Here is a 14617-nt window from a genome sequence, read left to right as displayed (position 1 = left end):
TCTCCTCTCCTCTTCTCTTCTCTTCCCACATTCCCTTTCTCCCATCTCACTCTTCCTCTTCTTACACACATCTCTGCCTAAGCTCTGAAATCCCATCTAGTTTCTCTGGTATTAAATTTATATTCAAGTTTGATCATATTTTCACAAAAAATCAATTTGTAGGTCCACAGCTACAAAGGATAGTCTGGTCATCATTGGAATGGCTAATTTCCTCAGTGTCTCCTTTGTTACAAAGACATGGTGCGTGGACTTGGCAGTTATCTCCCTCTTCTCACCTCTTGTCACATGACTCCAGGCTCTGTGGGCCTTAGACACTAGACCTCGCCATTTTCTGTGTTCATCTGCCCACTCCCACCCTCTGCAATCTTGAATTCTTATCTTTTGCCGTTGGTCACCTCGAGCTAAAAAAATCTTGCTGTTGTTTTTCTGCTGTGTCAGAGAACATGACTTTTGCTTAGACATAGTGACGAGTGGGTTATAGAATTCGTTTACTCTTGTTTTCAACTGTTGGGCAGTTGAAAACAAGATGTGGGAGGCTGCCGCCCATGTGGGCCCATGGCTTGAGCCTTTGTCCTTTCTGTTGGCTTGTAAGCAGAAGCCACAAACAAGGGTGCTCTCAGAAGGGAAAAAGCAGCAAACATAGAGAATTATTTTCCAAAGCAAAGCAGATCATTTAAAGGGCTGACTTGTCATTGAACTTGGAGGCAATTGATTTTTGTGCGTAGTCAAACAATGTCCCTCTGTCGCTCTGAACCCTGAATGGGCAGGGTTACTGCGGGTCAGTGCTGACACATCCAGGCTGCAGGCAAGAGGATGCAGCTGTGTGCTCCACAAAACCTCTGGTGTCTGTGGGTGTGGATGGATCTGCCGAGCCTCTGTGTGCTCCTCTTCTGACCTGTTCCCAGCCATGGCACCTCCGGCAACCCGGGAGTGAGTTTGAAATCCACAGGGATACCAGGAGGTGGAATGGGGGTGGGGGGCATGCTGGGTACATACTGTGGTGTTGGCCTGTATCTAGCCTCCATCTCAGCTGTATATTCATGAATGTCGGTTTTATCATCTGAACTTTGTAATTCATACGACACAGTCTCTGAACTAAGAGGCCATCTGGAACAGTCTCTGCTGGATTAAGAATTGCATTGATTTTTTTTTTTTTAATCTCACACTATTTTAGAACACTTGGGAGCTGAGTGTTCCAGCTTTACCCTGTGGTCTGGAAATTCCAGGCCTGTATGTCTGTCTCTTTATTATACTTAGGTAGGGAGAGTATCCTCCTGTCTCTCCATCCATAGCACTGGGTCGTAAGCATGCCTCACCATGTCTCCTATGGGTCTTGGGGCCTTCATCCTTTCACCCCTGGCTTCCTGGACTGGGCTGGGTGGTACTGGTGACAGCAGTAGCCATGGTGACAGTGATGCAGGCGGCAAACGCTGACTTAACATCAGCACTCCCGGTAGTAACAGCAGCAGTGTGAGGCTATGTACCACTGTCACTCATCCAGGTGTTCTTTGCAACATTTTACGTGTACTCAAGCATCTGGTTCTCATAATCACCCTGTGTGATCGGCAGCATCGCTGTCCCTACTCTACAGATAAACTGTCCTCGATATTGGAAAGCTTGTCTGAAGCCAAAAAGCTAATGGTGACAGGCAAATGTTTAACCCCAGCATGGGGTCTCAGTCACAGTGCCCATGGGAAGCCAAACACACCCATAGTGGCCACTCAAGCAGCTTGTATCTGATCAATCCTTAAACATTCCTCAATGTTCATTAAACCCTCATAAGGACTCTTATCTGGGGGAACAACGTACTTATATCAGAGAAGGCCTAGTGATGCCACCGCTACCAGCTTGCCCAAGCCCTTGCCTTTACTTTCCTCCATCAGGACCTGGACAACATCAATGGCCTGTGGCTGAGGCTGTTACTCCATTCATTTGTCTGGGGCACTGTCTTAATTTCTTTTCCTGGTACTATGATAACATATTCTGACAAAAGCCACTTAAGGAAAAAGGGTTTCTATTAGCTCACAGTTCAAGGGATAATCTGTCATGGTAGGAAGTCAAGACAGCAGAGCTTGAACCAGGTGCCCAATTTCCTTTCTCCATTCATATAGTAAAGGGCTCCAGTCAGGGGATGGTGACACCCACAGGTCTTCCCATCTCAACATAATGAAGATAATCGCAAAGGTGTGCCCATCTTTCAGATGATTCTAGTCTCTGCCAACTCAAAGATGATTAACATTAGTCATCATAGATACTCAAGGCTCTGACTCCCATCTGACATGGCTGCCTGGTCCTCCAGTCTGATGGGCTCTCCTAACTCCTAAATACTTATGTAAAACATGCATGTTCTGGGCGCACATAGCCACTTGGAGCAGGTAGTTCACATGGGTGCTTCTCAGTCTTCAAAAACGTATTTGAAATGCTTTATCTGGAAATTATATCTTACGTTATCCAGAAATGGTATAACCTCTGTCCCATGCTTGTTTTTCTCAGTGTTGGGCTTGACAGCCTATAGTTTCAGAACAGTCACCTCAAAGGCAAAAATATGAGTACGATTAATATTTTGCTTTTCTACTAAAGTCCTAGAGTGACAGAATACACTTTCTGATCTGAAATGGCCAAAATACCACAGCACAGATGCGTTTCTTCAACAATGTATTCTTCTCTAAATGGCTGTAAAACTGTTAATGAGCTTTGGGGAGACAGGTTTCTTACATGGTTCCTCGACAGGGCTTTGGGCCCATTTGTGCAGACCCTGTGGTATGATGTTAGTGATTCTGCAGTTATGCACAGAGGAGAGGTGTGTCTGCACTGTAGGTATGGGGACTGCCTTTGGGAACTGAGTTAGCATGGCAGGCCTTGGGTGGAGGGGTTTTTGTGCATTGGGAGGTCAGAGGTCAACATGGGAGTACAGGTTCCCATGGAAATCAGAGGAATGAGATCTCCCTAGAACCGGAGGTATAGATGGCTGTGAGCAGCCTGCTGTCTGTTCTGGTAATTGCCATGGGTGTTGGGGATCTAACTCAGTTCTTTGTGCTAGTACAGCATGCACTTTACTGGCTAAGCCATCTCCGAAGCTCTCAGAATAGACTTCCTTAAGTTGAGCCAGGTAGTGGTTCACACCTTAAATCTTAGCACTCAAAGACACAGAGACAGGCAGATCTCTGTAAGTTCAAGGTCAGCCTAGTCGACACAGTGAGTTCTAGACCAATCAGGTCTGCAAAATGAGACCCTAACCCTATCTCAAAAAAAAAAAGCAAACAACAACGTACAGAAAGAAAAAACCATACAGAAAAGAAACAAGAAATTTCATTCTCTGTAGTTAATTTACCAAAGTAGCATGACTTGCTACTTTTCTGTTTTAATTCTGTGGGTCAAAACAATCTGGTTCTGGTAGAGAGTTAAGACAAAGAAGGAACCGTGTGTGGGATATTTGCTGAGACTGTCCTTCAACCCGTCACTCGGGCTGTGGAATGTTCTACATCCCTAACATCTGCAGAGTGAAATCCCTTCCCATTGTGTTTTCAATGTGTAGGGGAGGGACCACTGAGGACACAGACTGATGGCAGCACTTGAGGACCACTGGGGACCCAGACTGATGGTGGCACTTGAAATGTTTTCTGCAGGTTCTGAGCTGGCATTAGACATGTTAAGTTACATGGTGAGGAAGCTAGTCTGTCTCCATTCCCTTTTGTCTCCACTGTAATGCAGAGGGGGACTAGAACAGTCTTAGCATGCCAACACTTAATTTCCTCTTTGTAGCCAGAATGCAGGCCACCCCACCACCACTGTGTCTGGCTAGAAACACACCACACAGATTTTCATTGCACTCTATTTCATGGGAGTTATTTAAAGCCAGAAGTCTTGGTTTTTCACTTCGTATACCTTGAGGAAATGTAAAGAACAATACAGGTAAAGATCAGTGCCTGCACATGATGTTGGGGTGCTGGTGGAGTCATGCTTCGGGGACACCACAGGACATAAAAACTTCCCACTATGGCTTCACCGTAAACTAACCTGGGAAGCCTGGAAAGGGCTAATGCCTGGGCCTCAACCCACCAAATGGGTTTGACATCTTACCCATAGCCACAAATGGGCAGAACCAGAATGCATACGCGGGCATCCTGAATTCCGAGCAGAAAGACCCCCCAGGTTGGTCCCAGTTCATGTGTTCTGCCCGTGATGAGTAACAAGACACTGTTTTCCCACCACAATAAGAAATTGAAATTTGGACTCACTGTCTGCTTCAGTGACATTTGGAATTGATAACTCTTTATATTTTCAGCTAAGATGATAATATCTCAGCAGGAAATCAGAGTATTAAATCCCATCAAGATTCCAGCTCATTGCCATTCAGAAAAGACTGGCTTTAAGTGAGTCCATTCACTGCCTGTCTGTGAGCGGAAAATATAAAAGTGACTAACAGGAGGCTACCTGGACCTCTCCTCGGCCGTGATAAGACTCTTCAGTCCCTTCTGGGATATGAGCTGCTGCAGCCCCAGTGTCAGACACTAAGCATTTTCAGATTCTCCCCCAGAGCTGAGAGAGGCCTGTGGCCGCTTTGCATTGCTTGCAGGGGACTCGCATTCTTACCTGCCGCCTTTTATCCTTCATGATGCTGGGGTTTGGTGTCACTGGGGATTGGACCTCTAGTACTGCATTAATTAAACCATGGATTCTCTGTGCATTCTCAAGTGGCTGAGACCTGGAAGAGCTCTGACTCAGGTCAGATTTTTTTCAGTGGTTTGTGGAGACAAGTCTAAGATACTGCACCTGGCTCAGGAGACTTCGAAGAGGGGCTGGAAGATAAGCCGGGGCACGGATGTCTGCTCTGAGACAGTGGCTTAGAGAGATGAAAGGGAGATGCACCTGTGGAACATTAGCAAGACCCAAACAAGGCCTGCGTGATGACACCAGTTGATATTCCGATGTGGATGGGTCAACTCTTACAGGCCCCATCCGTAGATGAAGAGCTACAGGCAGTTAATGGCTCCTAAGAGTCAGTCTTCCCTACTGAAGAGCCCCATGATAAATAATTTAGTCCCAAGTGGTCAGCTCTTAACACATACACACAACAATTTTTTAAATATTGAACAATATAGCCGGATGGTGGTGCACACCTTAAGTCTCAACACTTGGGAGATAGAGGCAGGTGGATCTCTACAAGTCACAAGCCAGTCTAGTCTATAGAGTGAGTTCCAGAACAGCCAACTACACAGAGAAATCCTGACTCAAAAACAAAACAAAACAAAACAAAACAAAAAGACAAAAACAAAAAACAAAACAAAACAAAAAAAACCAAATCTGAGATACAGTGAACATTCACACAATACAATCCCTCTTCTTTACAAGTTTCCTGGCTGTATTATATACTTTATATACATTATTCCATTTCCTTTTCCTTGTAAGTTTATATCACCAGAATTATGGCCCTATTCATTTTGCTAGTTAAAGAAATGGGCTTGGTCAGGGTCACACAGTGAAGGCTCAGGGTCACACCATGAAGGGTAAATTTGATAGTAGAGCTTTTGGCCTGCATAGCCTGTGCTCTGTTGCCCCTCAAACTGGGTGGAGTTTAATAGAACCTTATAGCAGGAATGCTTGCAGAGCCCAACTGCACTATGGGAAAGACAGCTTCTCCATGGTTTGCAGACCTCACCTGACCCACACTTTCCTCAGACCATTTGAATGCAGAATCCAGTCACATTCTGATGTTAAATCTTCGGTGTACATAAGGCTGTCGGCCAGCAGGAATCAGCACTCCATGGGGTACCAAACTAGTGCAGACAATGCTTGACTTCAAGGTCTGCTTGTAGTGACACGCTGCCACACCCGTGTCCAAAGATCCAACGTCTTTAGCAGGTCTCCACCCATCCTCTCTTTCCTGCCCACCGCCAGCTCTGGGAACTTGTAAATTTCTTCAGTAGTTCTTCATCATCAGTCTCCATTGATGATGTGGTGTAGCAGGCCATAACTCTGGTGGTGTAATTTGGTTTTTCGCCATTTAGGTACCATGGGATCACCTGAAGGCTTGACCTCCAAGGGATTCCGATTCACTAAGTGATATGAGAACCTCTGGATTAGAGAGCTGGATGAGTATCAATAGTATGTGACCAGTTAAAGGCCTCTGATGATAGGACATTTGCCTTGTCAGGAAGACAGGGAGGGTGACATACTGCAGCAGGCTCAGACTTGTGACCTCTGTCATCAGCATAAATAATGACTTCTTGCACTGAGATGCAGCAGCTTTAGATAACCCGCCTCATATAAGAGCTTGCTCCTCAATGAGAAGGAAGTGGCTTTTCTTTGAAATTATTTGTTGATTCCCAAGTCATTGCTTCTTGGGCCAGAATATACACTGGGGTCACCTATGGGTCTGGTTAAAGTGAGGATTCAGAGTTTGTCATTTTGAGGTGGGGTACAAGACGCTGCCCTGGGAGTGAACTCCTGGATGATGGTTGATGTACATTGAATAGAACTCCTAAATCCCAACCTTAAATACCAGTTGTTCCTAGCTGGGTGGTAGTGGCACACACCTTTAGTCCTAGCATTTGAGAGGCAGAGGCAGGCAGCTCTCTGTGAGTTCAAGGCCAGCCTGGTCTGTAGTGTGAGTTCCAGGATCTTTTAAAGACCAGGTGTTGGGCCACCTCCCTTGATCATTCTAATTTAATTCTGAGTATTGAGACTTTAACCCTTTCTGAAGGGACTCGAAGGTTCAACCAGGGTTGGGATCTACAAGGTTTTATGAAGAATGATAATACTTTGTAGACACTGAATCACATGTGTAACTCCATGGGCCAGGGCCAGCTGGTTGTCCAAAAGGGGCAAGGGTCCCCTTTCCCTCTGGAAAGCTAGAAGGTCACTTAAAATGTGTGTTCTGCTTCCTTAGGTCTGAAGTGGGTTTGAGCATTTCTATCAGGACCTGGAATGTGGTTAATGCTGTTAGTTTAAGCTGGTGCTGAGCCTGGAGGCTGGACTTCCAGGGCCCCATTGATCCCCACTGACTGTCAGTGAAGGTAGTGAAGAACCTCATATTGAGTGGCAGGGGCCTCTGATTAATCTCTTCTCCTCTCAGACAGCATCTTCTTTTCAGGAGAAGGACTGAAACCACGTCTCACATAGCCCAAGATGGCCTTGAATTTGTTAGATAGCCAAGGGTAATCTTGTACCCCCACCTTCCGAGTGCTGGAATTGCAGGCATGTGCCACCCCATCGGGCTATAATCACCGTCTTCAACATGGGGCTAACACCAGTGCTGATTCATCCAGTCAGTGGGGGGTTTTTTATATAATTTCTTTTTCTTTTTCTCTTCACAGTACGAGATGCAAAAAATCTAATCCCTATGGATCCAAATGGGCTTTCGGATCCTTACGTGAAGCTGAAACTTATTCCTGACCCCAAGAATGAGAGCAAACAGAAAACCAAAACCATCCGCTCCACACTGAACCCTCAATGGAATGAGTCCTTCACGTTGTAAGTGCTTCTTCCTGTCCTGGGATGACCTCTGCCCTCGCCCTCATGAACCACATACTGCCCACCCATTGGCAGAGGTGGAGGTGGCAGGGGGGTAGGAAATGTCTCTACCTGTGTCCTCATTCCTAAGACCATCCCAGGCTACTGTCAGGTAACGGCTGCCGTCACTTCTGGTTAATAGGTAGTGACTTGGTTTACCAGAATGTATGTAATGCGAACCCCGAGTTATCATCTCACCTGCTCTGTAACAAACACATGTGTTCCCTCTCCTGATGGGCTTCGTCCTTTTAGGAGCTAGGCGAGGATATGAAGCAAGAATTTAATAATTTTTGCAGCACGAAATAAGGAACCGATGGTATAGAGAGTAATATTGTGACAGAAATAAGGAAATACTCACCTCTAAGCAGGAAAAATGTCACTCCCAGAAGGAGGTGACATTTAAGCTTCATCTCGGAGGATTGACAGAAATTCCAAACCAGAGATGAAGGAAGGAGAAGAATAGTAAGAAAGAGTAAAGAGTCAGTAGTAAGGGATCACGCGCAGCAGGGAGCACAGCGCACAGCAGGGAGCACAGCACACAGCAGGGAGCACAGCACACAGCAGGGAGCACAGAGCACTGCAGGGAGCACAGTGCACTACAGGGAGCACAGAGCACTGCAGGGAGCACAGCACACAGCAGGGAGCACAGCACACAGCAGGGAGCACAGCACATACCAGGGAACACAGTGCACACCAGGGAGCACAAGAGTTTCCCCACGGGGACATACTCAGGAAGCACTTCCTCTGTGAACATTACCAGAAAGAAAATGTCTTTCTGTCAGAGAGAAGCCACTGAGCTCTGCTCAGCCAAGGGCAGAACGTCTGTGTTTTAGATACTGCAAGTCGTGTAGCCTCTGTTGCCAGAGCAGCCAAAGAGTAAAGAAATAACCAAGGGTGTGTTCTAATGACGCTTTACTTTCATCTTTCAAAGCTGTGTTCTCATACAAATTTTATTTAGATAAGTAAGAGTGAGCTGTCAGGGGTCAGCGTTTGTTGCTTCCTGATGTAGACAGAGCCTTTGGAGCAGCTAGCTAGAACCCAAGGCTGCTGCCCTGTCGACACAGGAAGGAAACTGAAGATACCATTCCAGGCACAGACTGTGGGCATATTGGTGTCTCCCGGGCTGCCATGACTGAGATGTCTTAATGTATTGCGTATGCGTTTGTCTTTGTAGCAAATTAAAACCTTCAGACAAAGACCGGCGACTGTCTGTAGAAATCTGGGACTGGGATCGGACGACTCGGAATGACTTCATGGGCTCCCTATCCTTTGGTGTCTCAGAGCTGATGAAGATGCCGGCCAGTGGATGGTAAGGAAGCCTTGAGACCCAGCATGTTGCCATATCCCAGGCGGCTGAGAGAAGCCAGGAGCAGGCTGGCTATAGCCCCCCGCTTGGTGGTGGGCTCTGGCCGTGGATCCTGTAGAGGCATCTCTCCAACAGCCTGACCAGAGGCTGAAGGAAGAGAGCTGCTCACTGGCCCTTACCTTCCCTCTCTCCCCCTGTCCTTGAAGGTACAAGTTGCTCAACCAAGAAGAGGGCGAATACTACAATGTGCCCATTCCAGAAGGTGATGAAGAAGGCAACATGGAACTCAGGCAGAAGTTTGAGGTGAGGACTCCCATAAAGCCCTGGGCAGGAAACTATCCTCCCTACATGTTCAGGGAGGACCCAGTTCTTGTGACACCACTGGGAAGCCCAAAGCAATTTTCATGCTAATTCTTGTTTGCTTCATTGAAGAACACCAATGTCCTATGTAACCGCTTTCATTTGCAAGCTGTTGGCATTCTGTGACTCTTGTCCTGTGGAGACCGAAGGTTGGAAATAGCGTAGAGGTGAGAGCATGGCTGGTTTCCACATAAGAAAATGGTTTATGTATCACTGGGGAGACGGCAAGGTTGAGAGTGTACCCCCCTTTCACAGAGAATGGCTACATACTTCCAAGAGAGACTCCCTAGAGAGCAACTTGCCTATAACGAGCTACCACACAAGTATATGGGAAAAATTTTCCCTATTGAAATTTTTTTGCTTTTCCTACAGAAAGCAAAATTGAACTGATTTTCTTCTGTGGGATGAGCTCCAGCAGATGCTCCTGTTTAGAATTCTTTTTATTTTTTATTTTTTTTTCTCCAGACGTCATTTAGGCAAGGCAGCCTCCTGCTCTCCTCCTGAGTGGGTTTATGTGTTTGCCTTCTGTCCTGGGTTCATCTGCCCTCTTCCCCTTCCTATCTCTGCTTCTTCTCTTCTTCTTGTCTTCTACCCATCTACCTCAGCTCACAGTAACCATTCTTCTCTCTAAACCCCTGCCTCAGGACCCCAGCCACCATCTCTGAAGCTTTCTGTTTCTCCAAGTACTTAGCACCTGACCATTTGATCCCATTATTTAGTAGCCTCCAAGGTCTGTATAACTGGTAATCTTTTCACTACAGACCATACAGTATTCCCTGGAAATCTCATGAATTCCTAAAGTAACATGCTGGTAGAGAGAGAGAGAGAGAGAGAGAGAGAGAGAGAGAGAGAGAGAGAGAGAGAGAGAGAGAGATATTTAGCCTGATCACATTGTTACCCTTTAAAAGGAGGTGTATATCAGATGGACTGAATTCCTAAGGATGTAAAACAGAAAATTGTTCAAATTATTTCCACCATCAAGCTGATGACATTTGGTGAATGTAGATATCAGTGGTAATACTTAAGGCCAGGCTGCCAGGTTTCCTGGCTTCTGGGAACGTGAGTGCTTGAAGTGAGTCAAGGATACTTAAGACAGATGATGCAGCACTGGCATAGGTTGGTGCGATGACAGGGAGTGGTGGGGATGGGTGAGCCGCTGAGTGTGAACTGATCTAAAGGTGGCAGCCAGGCTGGAGACATGGCTGGGGTCCAGCAATTAATTGCCTAGCACTCTCAAATCCTTGAGGGCTTTCCCCGTTAACACAGAAATAGAAAAATAAAAGTGATAGTTCCTGTTTCTGAGGGCCATGTGGTGTTGGTCAACACACGTGGAAGTCCGTGCTGCTGTGCCCGCAGTTCCTCAAGAGAAGCCAAAAGTCCCACCTGTTTATATCACGTCTTCTGGCTTCTTTTAATGTTAACAGCCAATTAAAACGTACAGCTCTGGGTAGGTCAAACTTTCAAGTGTACTTTCAACTCAGTTAAGAGCTTTCTGGTGAGAATCAGTCTACAACCTCTCCCATCAAAAACTACAGGAGAGAGGGCTGCAGCAGTGGCTCAGCAGTTAAGAGCACTTGTTATTTTTCCAGAGGGCCAGAGTTCGGTTCCCAGTACCCACGTCAGGCAGTTCACAACCACTCCAGTTCTAAGGGATATGTTAACATGCACACACAAACAGACACACATATACATAAAGGAAATGTAAATGTAAATCTTTAAAAGCTGCAGGAGAGGGCTGGTGAGGTGGCTCAGTGGTTAAAAATACTGGCCACTTTTCCAGAGATCCTGAGTTCAATTTCTAGCAACCACACGGGGACTCACCACCATCTATAAAACGATCTGATGCCCTCTTCTGGCATAAAGGTGTACATGCAGACAGAGCACTCAGACATTAACAAAAAAATAAAAAATAAATAAAAACTACAGCAGAGACAAGAAATACATGTTTAAAACTGGAAAAATGAGGTTCTTAAGACTTTTAAGGAAGTTAAATGTAAGCTTGAGAGTCAAAGTTCACTGTGCATGACCCTCCCTCCTTCCCTTTCCCCTTCTCTTGTCTGTCACTTGCCTGGTTCTCTGCCTCCACTCCTACCCTGGCTGGGACTATGTTGCCCACCCCTGTGTTGGACAGATTCTTCTAGAAGGAGTTTCAGGACACTGGGTGACTGTCCCAGGCAGAAGAGAAACCTGCTGTGCCTAACTGACTCTCACACCCCAAGTCCCAAGTGTGGCATTCATGGTCACTGTTCAGACCCATGAGCCTAGGACATAGCTGAGAGAGGAACATTGTGGGGGCCCCCCAGGATGTCACTTTAAGTAGCTCAGATCTGAAACCACCTTATTCACCGAGAAACACTGACCCACTTTAGTGCTTCATTTCCATGGCTTCCTGGTGAGCTAACTTCCTGTTTCTCTGAGCAATGGGTCCACCTCCTCCTTATAAAGGTCACGGGTTCCAAGTTAAATATCTAGGTAAACATCGTGGGCTGGAGGGCTTGGGGCCAATAGTGAAGCATTTCTCTTAGAGACTGAGACGATGTGCTGTCTGTCACTGTCTCCCTGCCAAGAGAGCTGGGCTTGACAGTGGAGGACTAGCCCAAGGCCACACAGCCTCAGAATGAGAAGAGACATTCTCAGTGGTTTGGGTGGCAGGTGCCACCCCTCTGAGCCCCACGCTTAGATAGAACCCCTGCGAGAACTGCATCCCAGTATTTCCTTTGCACATCTTTTGGCTTAATTTCCTGGATTTCCTCAGATGGTGTCTGCTCATGTGTTGAACATTTTGCCGATATTACAACAGGAGACAAGGAAGAAGCCTGTAGCAGGTAGAGTCAGAAAGATGCTGAGATGGCATGGCAACTTCCAGGCTGTGCTTAAATGGAAGTCTCTGGTCTGACCTTAGACGGGTACATAGTCCCGTGTTTATGGTTCTGTGTTCAGGTCTGTGCTTAGGTCTATACCTGTGAGAGTTGCAATCCTTCCCTCAGTGCCTAGAGGTGACAGGCTGACAGCAGTCTGTCCTGTTCTTATGCATTCATTCCACTTTGAGCTGAACACAGGCTCAGCACTGGTTTGTCACTTGCTGAAGCCCAGCACAATTGTTCTCTCAGAAGCCAGCATGTCTCAGGGGCCTCTTGCAGTATCCAGAGCAGTAGGGTCCAACCTTTTGACAGGACGCTGAATGTGCAATACCTTGGGCCTCATTCACTGCTGTCCTTGGCTACAGTGTGGCCTGTGGGCCAAGACTTAGACGCGCTTATCCATCAGTTACTCTGTCCAGGTTTGATTCTGGATTGGTAGTGTTTGGACTTTTGAGAACGGGGGGGTGGGGGTCTTTTTATGTCACTCAGACTGCTCTTAAACTCAAGGTCTGCCTCCTGAGTGCTGGGATCACAGCTTTGGAATTCCATCCCACCAGGCATCTCTGTGTTCTAGAAGGAATTAACAAACTGTGGTTTCAGCCCCACCCCACCCCCACCAAGACATCAAAAGTCACTCTGTCTAATTAAAAAAAAAAAAAAAAAGGAAACAAAATGAGCACTTACAACTATATGCACATGTTACTATTCATCGGATAATTAGATGGAATTTTTTTTTCATATTTAAACTGTTGATTCTAGGATCTTGGCAAACAGAATCATCTGCGGGCGAAGCTTTTAGGAGCCAAGGAAAAAAAAATCTCAGGATGGCTGGAAAAGCCCGTGCTTGCCCCGACAGGCTCGATCAGGGCAGTTCATCTACCCAAAGATGACACAAAACAGGACTGTGACCAGAGTGTCCACAGAGAGTCTCTGTGGCCTTTTCATCTGGTCCGTGTACGTCTTTGGGTAAAGCACACACAGTCCCTGCATCACAAACTAAGTTGCATGTCTTTTCTTTGGTTCAGTAAGTAGGGCTCCAGCAGTGACCAGAACAAACAGCCCTACCAGGCGTGCAGCTTGTGCTCTATACCCGGAAGCCCAGAGATGAAGCAGGGAGGTTACTGAGAAGCAAATGGCACAATATAACACTTTGTGCTGCTTTGCATGTCCCCAGAACATATAGCAACCATGAGTCCTGACTTCCCTCCCAAACCCAGGTCTCTGTTCCTACTGTAGGCTCATGGTCAGTGTGGAGAATAGGAGACAGTCCCACCGATGGGTTACCTCTGGCTTAGCAAGTCTTCTCTATAAAGGGTCAAATAATGTCTGCAGACCACAAAGTATCTATCATAATGTTTACTCTACACTGCAGCATCAAAGCACCTGTGGACAAGTTATAGTAAGTGAAAGTGTGTTTCAATAAAACTTTATTTATAAGAACAAGTAACAGACTGCATTTACCCATGAGCCATGGTTTATTGACTTGAGGTTCAACATGAGTACTCTGGAATCAAATCTTGGTCTTGCCAGTTCTTCACAGTATAACCTCTCTGTGTTCGTAAGTGAATGGCAGTAATATCAGCACTTACATGAATTATTTTTAAGATTAAACCAGTAGAGAAGTTCTTAAAGCATACTTACTATGCAAATGTTTGTTTTTATCAGATAGCCACCGTTGTCAGTGTAGTTTAATGTAGAAGGTGGCTATTGCATAGGTACCTTTATTTCAAGTTATTCTAAAGTTTTGTCACAATGAATGTATTTTCATGTTGAAATTACGCTCCACATATTGGTTGGATTCTCTGCCATGCCAGCTTCTCTATTATAACAGAGGTAGGAGAGATCCTTGTCAGCCTTTGTCATATCTTCAGGGGAAAAGACCCTTGTGTGTCTTTCAGACCCTAAATGCAGATGGATGTCTAGATACAATGTGTCTGTAAAATGAGTTCTGAAACACATTGTGTCTATAAATCAGGCACAATGAGTCTGAGATAGTATCAATGAGCCCTGAATAGAAGGGGCTATCCATGGCTACTAGAAGTGGAGATTGGATCCCATACTCCACGCAGACTTCTCAACTCAGTGGTTTGGTCTGGGGTCCTGAGTAAATACTCAAACGCGAACTTATCTGACAGGTGATTGACAGGGACCACGCCAGGCATAAACAAGAGCAGAGCCATACCCAGAGTGACCTCTAGCAGGGCATCAGAGAGCTGACTAGGTTAGCAATGCACATCGTGTTTCTTTCTTTCTTTCTTTCTTTCTTTCTGAGACAGGGTTTCTCTGTATAGCCCTGGCTAACCTGGAACTCAATTTGTAGACCAGGCTGGCCTCGAACTCAGAAATCTGCCTGCCTCTGCCTCCCAAGTGCTGGGATTAAGGGCGTGTGCCACCACACCCGGCACATCGTGTTTCTTTATTGCCAGTTCCTCCCATGAAAGCCCAGTACTTTCTGTGAAATGATCATGCTGATCTTTTACAGAAGTCAAGCATAAAAATTGTTCATTTGAGAAGGAAGGAAATAATATTTTCAGGCCACAATTTCCTCCTCCTCCTCCTCCTCCTCCTCCTCCTCCTC

At 46.1% G+C, this 14617-nt stretch overlaps 1 protein-coding gene across 1 annotated transcript in view; it reads left to right on the top strand.

Moving 5' to 3' along the window:
* The window catches only part of Prkca (protein kinase C alpha), a 389175-nt gene that overhangs the window by 304716 nt on the left and 69842 nt on the right, over window positions 1-14617 (top strand). Inside the window, exons 6-8 of the mRNA XM_021214044.2 lie at window positions 7317-7473; window positions 8687-8821; window positions 9025-9121. Coding sequence (XP_021069703.1) covers window positions 7317-7473; window positions 8687-8821; window positions 9025-9121 — 389 coding nt within the window. The remainder of the gene's footprint in view (window positions 1-7316; window positions 7474-8686; window positions 8822-9024; window positions 9122-14617) is intronic.

The sequence above is a fragment of the Mus pahari genome, chromosome 14, assembly GCF_900095145.1.
Source record: "Mus pahari chromosome 14, PAHARI_EIJ_v1.1, whole genome shotgun sequence".
Classification (NCBI taxonomy): Eukaryota; Metazoa; Chordata; class Mammalia; order Rodentia; family Muridae; genus Mus; species Mus pahari.
The sequence above is the reverse complement of the archived record's forward strand: the minus strand, read 5'-3'. Positions and strand labels throughout refer to the sequence as shown.